Consider the following 11248-nt stretch of genomic DNA (forward strand, 5'->3'; position numbering starts at 1 on the left):
GTCCTCGCCTGCTGCAGACTGGTCTAATGGAACTATCACCAGATGTGGTCCATCACAGAGAAGATTATCTAACTAGCTGATAGCAGGACCACAGACACTCTGTGGAAGTGCCTAGTTTATGCTCATGAACAGAGGTGTGCACCAAAAGTCAGCACTGCTTCTGAAGAAAAAAATTTTAATATATTTTTTTGGCTTTATTAGATAGGTGCACAGTGAAAACTGACATAAAAGCGAAGGGAAAGACATGCGGCAAAGTGCCGCAGGTCGGACTCAAACCCGGGCCGGCCACACTCAGCCATGCGGCATAAGGTCGCCTGCTCATCAAACTGAGCTAAACTGGCACCACCTTCTGAAGGAAGTTGAAGAAAAAAATTGCAAAGAGCCAGTATAAACATAGGGCTTTGCTGATGTCACAGTTGGAGTGTGACAAAATAAGTGTTGACTGTACACACGACTGGACCAGAATTATAGATAATTAAATGTTGCTGGGTTTAACATTTGGTGCATCTATTTATCCCCGTTCTGTCTACTCTGTATGTTAATTTTCCAACTCTGGGAATAATAAAGGCTCTCTGATCTTATCTCATTTTATCTTGCCTCCTTTTTTTCTCCTGAAATGAAAACATTATGAACTAAAAACTTTCCATGCTCGATCAGTTTATTGCTAATAACAGCTCAGAAAGACAAGAGACGCTGTCTGTTGCAGTTTGAGTGATGTACAGTCAGGTCTGTGATTTGTGGCACTCTGACACAGTTTCACCTCTGTGTACAACCAAAGTGGATGTTAAATTAGTGAAGATGTGAATAAAAGCGTAAACCTTCTGCTTGAGTTCAGGATTTTACCTGACCTGGTGCATTATCTGTGGACTAACCGAATTACAGCCATTGTCAGAAGCTCAAAATTAAATGGACAAGCGTTTTCATGGCAAAGTTAGGTATGTTCTTGGGCCAGTAACAATAAGAAGTATCACAATTTATCTTTATCGTTCATGTGGTTGGATGTAGACTCACATTAGGTGGCTCTAGAGGATTTACAACAAGGTGCAAACCAGTGGTTACACTCGAGACCAGGAAGGTCAGATTAGACTTTACCAGAAAACATCAATCAAAGACGGCAGTTCTGGAAAACAACTATAAGACAGGAGTGAATGTTTTATATTTCATATCTTGTCAGAGTCTGATTCACAGTGACTACTCTCTGAAAACTGGAAAATCTCACATTTGCTGATTGTCATTAGAGCACAACACTAAAGTGTGACAAAATACTCATCATAGAGTCACAGAGACACATTTGGATTCATCTTTCTTAAATTTACCAAACTTTTGCTAAACATGAGAAAAAAATAAGATCGAGAGAAAAAGTGATCATTTCTTTTTCTCATCAATAATTTTACTTTGTATCTGCTGGGATGCACGCAATCTCAACTCTTGCGCGCGGACATCAGCCGAGAACGCGAGCTCGGTTCGGCTGCGCTCGGCTGTTTCCGGACACTGACCTGCCGCTTGCAGCCGGACTTCGGGCTTGAGCACGGCATCGAGCAGCCTCCTCTGGCGGCAGATCTCCCGCTCTGAGCGCTCCACTCTGTCCTGGTACTCCGCCACGGTCTCCTCCAGCAGAGCGACGATCTCCTCCGCGGCCGCCGTCAGCCGCTCGGTCAGCAGCGCTCTCAGCGCCGGGAGCTCGGCTGCTTCTTCTCCCTTCTCCAGCCGCAGCAGGAAGTCTTCGGCGGCGGCGCTGATCCGCTCGTGGACCGACACCCGCAGCAGCTGCACGGCGCACATTCTGCGGCTTCTCCCCACCGGGAGCCTCCGGGACAAAGAGAGCCAGTGGAAAGGTAAACACGCTGCGAGTTCCGAGTCGAGGAGCGCGGTGCGGAGAGAGCGAACAGCGCCCCTGCTGAAGCGGAGGCTGTCGGAGTCAGAGGAGAGTTGTGAGCGTGCGCCGGCGTCTCCTTGCTACTTTCTGGTTGTGCGGGACATTTTTAGCCAGAAGTAAACCGCCTGTGAGTCAGCAGATCAACTGATCAGAAAGCCATGAGAAAAAGGTTGCGCATTCAATGATGAGCAGGTGAGGCTGAGGAGCATCACATGTGGTAGAATTTATTTATTTTTAAACTACCTCATAATTTTAATCACACGTTTAGGTATTGTAGAATAGAGCATTGAAAGTAGACTGGTACACTCTGATACTAACAGACACAAACAAATAGAAGACACCGCCCCACGGATTGTGTGTGGGTTGTGATAGGATGCTGTTCTGTATGGCACAGCAAAGCACAGAAACTATAAGATATAAATTCTGGCAGAGCTCTCCCTCTCCTCTTCTTCTTGCTCTCTACAGGCCTGACCAGAGAACAAGAGACAGTTGCCATGGTGAAGTGGGGAGAGTTTTCTTCCTATCACAGGGAGAAGCTCGCTGCATAAAGTGCAAGATGACCTAAGGGATGGACCCACACCAGGGGGACCAAGTTTAAACTGCAGTCTTCACCCAAACTCTCAACCAGTGATATGAATATTCTCTTTCTGTGTCTCCTAATAAAAGTGTGTTCTGCTTGGGTTCGGAGCGCTTTGTCTGTTTTGGCATATGGACCAGAGGAAGAGGCATGGCACAGTTAGTTACCTGAAATTTAAACTGCTTAATAATAAATTTTGAAAAATTATACTTGGATTATATACTTTGACTTTATACTGATTGTCATTTTGTTTGTTGAATAATTCCAACTTTATTAATAAAGTTTAAAGAAATAGGAATCTGGTTCAGATTGAGTCCACAGTAATTCATAGTCCTCATGTGGTCCAGCAGCTGCCTTGTTGGCTCCGTTATGAGCAGCAGCCAGATGGAGCAAGATTCTGTCCTCCTGGTTTACTGTCAGAGGACTAGGTCATCACTGAGCTGCTGTTTGTCACTCACCTTGGACTTACCTGACACAGGTGCCGCTGTTAGCTAGAGCTCATTGGATGCAGTCAGGTTGTTAATAAAGTTTGTCAGTAATATCAATTCTTGTTATTTTTAGTTTTCTTTTCTCTTTTTTCTAGTCCTGCAGCAAGTCTTTTGATGAATCACCTGTTTTCTTCTCTGGTGAGACATGACAATCCCTATAAATAAGACAAGTACCCCATTAAAAAAAAAAGCAGGATCTTAATCAAATGAAAGGATAATTATTCATAAAGACACTGGTGACACACACAGTAGCTCCAAATTTCCTGAACATCTCTACACGACAAGCAGCAGGTGAAGTGAGGACCCGGTCATGGACTAGCAGTTTCTAATAACTTACTGTGCGTTTATGGTGACTGAGCATGGGAACGTATCTTTATCCTGTATAAAACTGCTGATCTTGTCAGTTGCTTGCTGTATAAGCTTCCATTTGGCCTTAAAGTGACCAAGCTATTTAAATTACAGACAGAAATTTCATTTTATTTCATTCCTGCTGCTGGTATCCTCAACCCACGTAGTCATATCTGAGGATAAAACTCACTTCTGTCTACACCACATCCCTGCAGACCTTTCTCCAATCCACCTGTCAGATTCCCACTCCACTCTCCCCAAGGTGGGGCTTCAGGGGGTACATCCATGGGCTGATATGACTCTTTCAAGCTCATTATGATGCTAATGCATCCTTGTATGAAACTGCAAAATAGCACAAAAAAAACAAAAAATCACAAGACTCAGTGCCTCCCACTGGCTTCATCCTAGGGAGAAGCAGTTTGTCAGCTTGTGTTGTTGGTTCAGTTTCTTCTTTCTTTTGGGTAGTTTCCATCATATTCATACCAATTCTTTGTAGCGACTTACAAGACATTCTAGCCTCTAAGTTAGCATGAGGAAAGCATTGCCATGTCCAAACCTGTGAGATACAAAAAAAATGAAAATGCAGGAAAATCAAAATGTGAAACACTGGCTGAATGTGTGGGATGTAGAAAGGGACACCTGGTCAGGTATGAATCCAGTCACTGGGCTACAAACATTTTATAAATAGCAGCGAGTTTGCCCAATGCCTGCCTGCCTGTTCAAACCTCTGGACTTCACAACACACTCTGAAGCTGCTCAGCTCAGCTAGCTACAGTTCACTGCAAAATAACACAATCTGCTGATTATGTTCACGAACATGCACATATTTCCCACAACCTTCGATTATATTCACTCCACCAATGGAATAATTCCTGTAAAAATCTAAAAATAAATAGTTACAGAAGCAGATTCAAATTAATGGTAGGAAATATTTGTATGAATAAAAAGGTCACAACAGTACATGAATACATACTTGTAATAATCGTGTTAGGGCTGCCACAACGATTATTTTGATAGTCGACTAGTCATTGATTATTTTTGCGATTAGTCGACTAATCAGATCATGCATCCATTGGACGTAAAACGTACAGCTGATTGCGCCAGCAGCATCTGCTCTTATATAACTATCATTAGCTTACAGCTTTAAGTGTTTAAGGTATGTGCTAACTAAAAATAAAAACAAGATGATAGTTTATTAAATTTTAATGACATTTGCTGATTGTTTCGGTGGAGTTTGATAAACTCAGCTGTCTGCTCCTTGCTATCTAAAATATAACAGGACACCGGAGTATATTCTCGAGTGTCTCACACTTCTGATAATCAGCTGTCTGCTTGACGTTTATTCAGCTGTGTAAAAACTATAACTTTAATCTCAGCCAAACCGATTTACTCAGGAACAAATAAAATACTGAAAAAAGCCAAACAATAACATTTTTAAGTTATCTAAGTAACTTTTATCATGTTTAACCTGAGTAGCGAAAGACGGAGGTGGGTTTGAAAATTATTTGCCGGGATTCCGGTGTTCTCACCGGCTCTAGTGAGCCTTGAACCCCAGCTAGCTATCGAGCTAGTGGGTAACAGACGTCTCCGAAAACGTTTGAGCGCTTTTGAAAATATGTGTCTTGATAAACTGAGCAGATATTTGAAGTTTACACAGCTACATTCTCGCCTGAAAATATGTTAAACATTTATGTTGTGACCCAGAAAGAAAAATAAGAATAATATTAAAACTAACTAGCTGCCGCCATTGTTGGAAACTGAGCAGGGCCGCGCTATGAATTCTGGGATAGGTTGGGCTACGAAGTATACACCAGACCTATCCTTCAAATCTGGGAAAATGAAGGGCGCATTTGTCGGAGTCTTCAAATTTGGACAGTCTTCGTCATGTCGCTGTAATGTAATCGGCCTACAAATGCAGGCACAGGAGGATGCGGTTCCTGAATTTTGACACAGCTACGATACCGGACACTCCTTCTTCTTCTTCAGGGTTCAACGGCAGCTGGCATCCTTGTACACGCAGTGCTGCCATCTTCTGTTTCAGTCCGTTATTACACGCTTAAATCCTACTACTTATTCCTGCGTCTTTTGGGATCTTACAAAGCTTCAAACGACGCGTCGACTATTAAATTAATCGTCGACAATTTTGATAGTCAACGTAATCGTGACTAGTCAACTAATCGTGGCAGCCCTAATTTATGTACTGTATTCACTTGAAACTTAAACACAACCTAAAATCCAAAATAGACTTTTTTTATTTCATTTTTAAGATTTGTAGCTGTGGACAATCAACCTGTTTACCAGCATCCTTATATGTTTAATATGTTGCTCCATAAACACCAAGAAATAATATGAGAAAAACTCAGTTGTTAAAAACACTGAAAACTAGAAACTATTTCTATCTGTGGAGCTCCCAGAATACGTCATTTGTAAAAATTACCGATTGTTAACTAATTTCTTAATGCATGTTTCAAAGTTTTAGCTCGAAGGTTTCGAGCCTCCACCCTTGCTGTTCCTAAACTATCAGAAAGTGCCGCCTCCTGAAGGATACTTCTTTTAGGCAGGCTGTCTCTTGTGAAGCTTCCTTGTCCTGAGTTTTACACATTTCATTCAGCTGATTTAAAAGTGATAGACTGGAATCTTGACTGTTGTAGTTTTAATTTAAAAAAAAAAAAAAAAAAACTCAAATATTTCTGCATAAAAGCAGCCACACTGTCTGGCAGGAAGCTCATCATGTCTATATCATCTCTGAAGATATGGGAACATAAATATACTTCAACATGTTTATGAAGCAACAGCTTCTCAAACTGAGGACTTAACAGGAGCTGTGTCTGCAGCTCACAGCTGGATGAAGTCAGGCTGAACTTCCTGTCTTTGACAGTCTTTGACAGGCTGCTCTCCCCTGTGGACCTTCATGTGTGACTCCACTGAGCGTTTCTCCTGGTACCTCTTCCCACACTCCTGGCAGCTGTAGGGTTTTTCCCCTGTGTGAGTTAGCATGTGTCTCTTCAGGTCGATCTTCTGTACGAAGCCCTTATTGCAGAGCTGGCAGCTGTGGGGTTTCTCCTTCTTGTGGAACCTCTCGTGTGTCTCCAGTGAGATTTTCTGGCGAAACCTCTTCCCACAGAGGCTACAGATAAATGGCTTCTCACCCGTGTGGATCCTCATGTGAGAGTCCAGGTTTCCGATTTGCCTGAAGTTCTTCCCGCACACCCTACAGGTGTATGGCTTCTCCCCAGTGTGGATCCTCTTGTGAACATCCAGGTGTTGGCTCATGGTGAACTTCTTGCCGCAGACCTCACAGGAGTATATTCGTGGTTTCCCTCCCATGTGGCTCTTGATGTGCCTCTTTAGGACTGTGTTTTCTATGAAAGTCTTCCCACAGAACTCGCAGATGAACGGCCGCTCACCAGCATGCAGCTTCATGTGCCTCTCCAGCGAACCCTTTCTGGGGAAGTCCTTCCCACAGTCTTTGCACCTGAATGGTTTCTGGCCCGTGTGTGTCCTCATGTGGATCTCCATGTCTCTGAAGCTTATGCCACAAATGTCGCAGATCCGGCTTGTTTCTCTGTGACTCTGGATGTGCAGCTGCAAACTCTCAGAGGACTCTGCACGCTCTCCACAGATGCCACAGAGACAATCAGGGTGGTTTAGATGCGTCTCTGCATGCCTCACAAAGTTTCCTTTGTTGTGAAACGCATTGCTGCAGACCTTGCAGCAGTGAGAAGGGGTTAGGCTGGGTTTTCTGTGCCGGCTACTGATGGTCGTTTGCTCATCTGATCCATGGCACCGGATATGTCGCCTCAGCTCAGCACTCTTTGCAAATTCTTTTCCGCAAAAGCTGCAGCTGAGCGGTGTCTGTCCGTCGTGAGCTTTCATGTGTCGTTCAAGCGAGCTGCCTTGACTGAACTCTTTGTGGCAGATGTTGCAGGTGAATGGCTTCTCTGCCGTGTGGATTCTCATGTGGGTTACCATGTTGCCCTTCTGATTGAAGCCTTTCCCGCAGACAACGCAGCTAAAAGGTTTCTCTCCAGTGTGCATCCTCATGTGCATCTCCTGAGCTCGGATTGAGGGAAACTTCTTGCCGCAGACATCGCATGTCTTGGTGCTGTCACGGTGCATCTGGAGATGCAGCATTAGGCCATCACTGGACTCAAAACGCTCACCACACAGACCACACAGACAGTCGGCCTCTTTCAAGTGCTTCTCCACGTGCTTCATCAGAAAGCCTTTCCTGTCAAAGGACTTCCCACACACTCTGCAAAGGTGAGACACCAACTGCTTGTCGTTCTCACATTGTTCTTCGTCTCCTGTTGGATCATCTGGAGAGGCCAGCTGGCGATCCAGTTCAGAGATGGTCTGTGGTCTGGAGGATGTGCCAGGCAGAGTCTCCTTCAGTTGGTTGTCTATCGAGTTGCTTGGCTTCAGACGTTTCTTGTCAGAGAGACTCGTGACGCCAACTGACAAACACAACTCTGGAGAGAAAATACATGACATGTGATTATTTAAATCATGTGACTCTATCACTTTTTTTTTTTAAAGGTTTATGTGTTACCTAAACACTAGCCCCGCCCATACTTTCCCTCTGATGCCCTTTCTGCATGGTCCACGCCAGAAGCCTGATTTGTTTTGCACACACTTTTGCTTCTTTTGTTTCCTGTCATTGCTGTAGTTTAAAATTAATCATTTTCTTGCTGTCGTGGGATTAAATTTACTGAACTACTGATACCTGAACTTTGTATATTACATTAGAGTTTATATCAGAGTTTGCTTCAGTAATGTTGAGGCGCAGGATTTGGAGAGACCAGTTACTGATAGTGTTCCAGTACATGTTTTTCCATCCAAGTATGTTTTTACTGCATTGGTGGTGTTTTTTGAGATCACTGTCATGCTGAAAATAAAACTCTGCAGTAATGCTTAAACTTCCATCTGTTAATACATTCAGTTGCTTTTTTACCAAAGGAACAATAGTGCAGGAACCACAAGTAAAGCCACACATTAATTTGATAATTTCTATCCTGCAGACAAAGCTTTTACCACCACTCACATTTAATTATTAGTTATTATTAATCTGTGGCTCTCTTCCAGTGGGTCTTTGTCCTGTCTTCCTCACCCCCCACCAGTCGTAGCAGGTGGCTACCCCTCGATGAGCCTGATCCTGCCACAGGTTTCTTTCTGTTAAAAGGGTGTTTTTCCTTTTCACTGTGGCCAAGTGCTTACTCATAAAATACTCATACAATACCATACAATCTTTTATAAACAACAGTGTCCAACACAATCCAAGTGTTCGTGGGCAAGAGTTTGTGTGCAAGTGGGGTGGAGGAATCAGTGAAAAGGTGGCGATGCTACATGACAGGTTTGCCCTTGCTGTTCTTAGGCTCACCTCATCCCGGCTCTGAAGGCCACATTACATGTTTCCCCGTATAGGAATTTTCACGTGTTTCTCCAGTTTGGGCAGTCTTTTGGTCTGCATGATTCAAATCGCCCACCAGGATGAGAAAAGCATCTGGGTGGGCCTTCTGCTGCTCACTGACATGCTAATACATTTCATTCAGTGCCTCACTCCAATTGTTGTTAATGGAGCAGGGAGGGATATAAACAGCAACAAACAGTATGGCTGAAAATTCTCTCAGTAGGTAGAATGGTCTGCAATTGATGATCATAGTAGCAGAGGTGAACAGTGTTTGCAAGCCACAACAGGGTCGCAGCACCAGGCATCATCGATGTAAACACAGAGTTCCCCTCCATGAGCCTTACCCCCTACCCCATTCCAAAAGTGCTTGGATGGCGCTTTTGGGAATGTTAACATGTGGAAACATGTTAAGCCATGTTTCCACAAACACGAAGACCCAACACTGACTTCGAAGTGGACCAAAGTAAGCGAGCCTGATTCAGCTTGCTGTCCAGGGGAGTGCACATTGGGACAGTTCAATGGTGGGAATAGCGGGTTTGTGTGGATTAGCCGCTAACCTGCTCCGGATGCCTCCGCGCTTACCCCTCTTCTGTTTCCTCTCACACCGCCTGAGACATTTCCACTGTGGGCGAGATCTAGTAGCAAGGGTCGGTGATAAATGCCTCCGAAGCAGTCCGCAGTGCTCTAGTGTAATTTGTAGTTCTTCCGTGTATCGTGAATTTGCTTCTGTTGATTTTGAGCATGCACTCACGACTGTACCTTACAACAATATAAAGCACCCTGAGGTGACTGCTGTTGTGATTCAGTTCTTTATAAATACAACTGAATTGAATTGAACGTTTTTTAAAGCCCTTACAAATAAGAACTATTTTGCTCTAGAAGTACAGAAAGGACCACATAGCATCTCTTTGTCTCGGACCATCTCCAGCATCTTTTTCATCTTCATGCATCTGGTCTCCTTCTGTCATTGCACAGTTTCTTATGTCTGCTCCTTTATTCCAGCATCATCACATCAACACTGTTTCAGCTCGGTCTGTATTTTAATCCTAAATTTGAAACGAAGTCTCAAGCATTCTTGAGCCTCGTGTTAGTTTAGTACTTACTTATGTGAAACTAATAAACGTGATGTGTTTACTGGCTAAACTCCCACACTGACAGGTAATGTTTCCTGATAGCACTGTGTGCAAATACTTCATTAAATCCATGTAGTATTCGGAGTATTTAAATGCAGAAAGGAGATAAAGTTATCATTGAAAATCTGTTTATACATATACATTCAGATCTGTCGTATATAAACAGAAGAATGAGCACTAAAAGATCTGGGGGAGGACCGTGAGCGCGCCAGTAAATGGGACTAATTGAGGCTGCAGTGTGGTGCTGAATGTGGACACTGACCTTTGCGCTCCCCACCGGGATCTTCCGCGCCTCTCTCGGCCGCTCTGCTCGCTTCGAACGCGTTGAGGATGAGCTCGATGGCCGCCGACAGCCGCTCCACCAGCAGCTCCCGTAGCTCCGGCAGCTCGGCTCGGCTGCGTTCATGCAGCAGCCGGAAGATCTCCTGAGCGGCCGCCGCCATCCGCTGCTCGATGGTGGCCTTCAGCCTGCGGCTCTCGGACCGCTTTTTCGACATTTTGCAGCGAACAAAGAGCAGAATGTAAACAGGACGAGACACTTCCGGGATCGCCGGGCAAGCGTCACTGGAGGCGGACGCTCATTTCCTGCATGAACCGGAATGTGACTCTACAGCTGCTGTTATGCTACCAGCTAAAATCCGACAGAAACGTCCGACAGAGAAATAAGGTGTAAAATTATTCAGGTTTCAGTTTAAAGTGTCCAGCTTTCACTTTTCTTCCAGTGTCGTGTAAACGCTTCAAATGTCAATGCATCACGTGACACGAAATTTGTCAAAAACACCTCAATTTAAAATGTCTTCACTAATTCACAGAGATCTACAGCTTCAATAATAAAGCTTTAGGTAAATTGTCAATTAACAACGTCTCCTGTTAATTTCTGCATGTACCAGAACCACTAACAAGCAGATACTGAGTTTAAATATAGAGGTTAGTGAAGACACCATCCAACTTGTCGCATAGTGTTAACGTCTGTCGAACTGACCGTTAATCTTTAATACAATAAAATAAAATAAATCTTTAAAAAAGATTCTTAAAGAATCTTTAATAAAATAATTCTGACGTTTCACAGGCACATCATGACCAGATTTCAAAAATCAGAAGAGTCTGGAGCTGGATTTATAATAATAAAAACTGCAATATCGTATTGGTAGGAAGTATATGGGAACAGAAACCTCTGGACTCGTTTTTTATGCTTGGAGAGCTGACCATTATCTGCGAAGGACATTATGGGCTGGTGGAGTGGCTATACTGTCCTTAGCACTGCTTTTTCGGGTTTACCTCTGACATGAGACAGAAAGCAGGTGATCTGAGAGGTCTGGATTTCTTATAATGTTCCCAATGATGCTGCATGATGCTCACACTATATGAATGTTAAAACTGCACCTTCATTCCTTCATTCAAAGCAGTGTTGGGGGG

General features: G+C 43.8%; 1 protein-coding gene across 1 annotated transcript in view; it reads right to left on the minus strand.

Moving 5' to 3' along the window:
* LOC102206708 (uncharacterized) overlaps positions 1-10608 on the minus strand; it is a 13345-nt gene extending 2737 nt beyond the window's left edge. The window contains exons 1-4 of the mRNA XM_013913734.1: positions 10095-10608; positions 6129-7761; positions 3490-3631; positions 1497-1956 (exon numbers count right to left, since the gene is read on the minus strand). Coding sequence (XP_013769188.1) covers positions 1497-1956; positions 3490-3631; positions 6129-7761; positions 10095-10329 — 2470 coding nt within the window. The 5' untranslated portion in view covers positions 10330-10608. The remainder of the gene's footprint in view (positions 1-1496; positions 1957-3489; positions 3632-6128; positions 7762-10094) is intronic.
* Positions 10609-11248: the final 640 nt, after the last annotated feature.

The sequence above is a fragment of the Pundamilia nyererei genome, unplaced genomic scaffold (assembly GCF_000239375.1).
Source record: "Pundamilia nyererei isolate P.nyererei 1_Seehausen unplaced genomic scaffold, PunNye1.0 scaffold00148, whole genome shotgun sequence".
NCBI lineage: Eukaryota > Metazoa > Chordata > Actinopteri > Cichliformes > Cichlidae > Pundamilia > Pundamilia nyererei.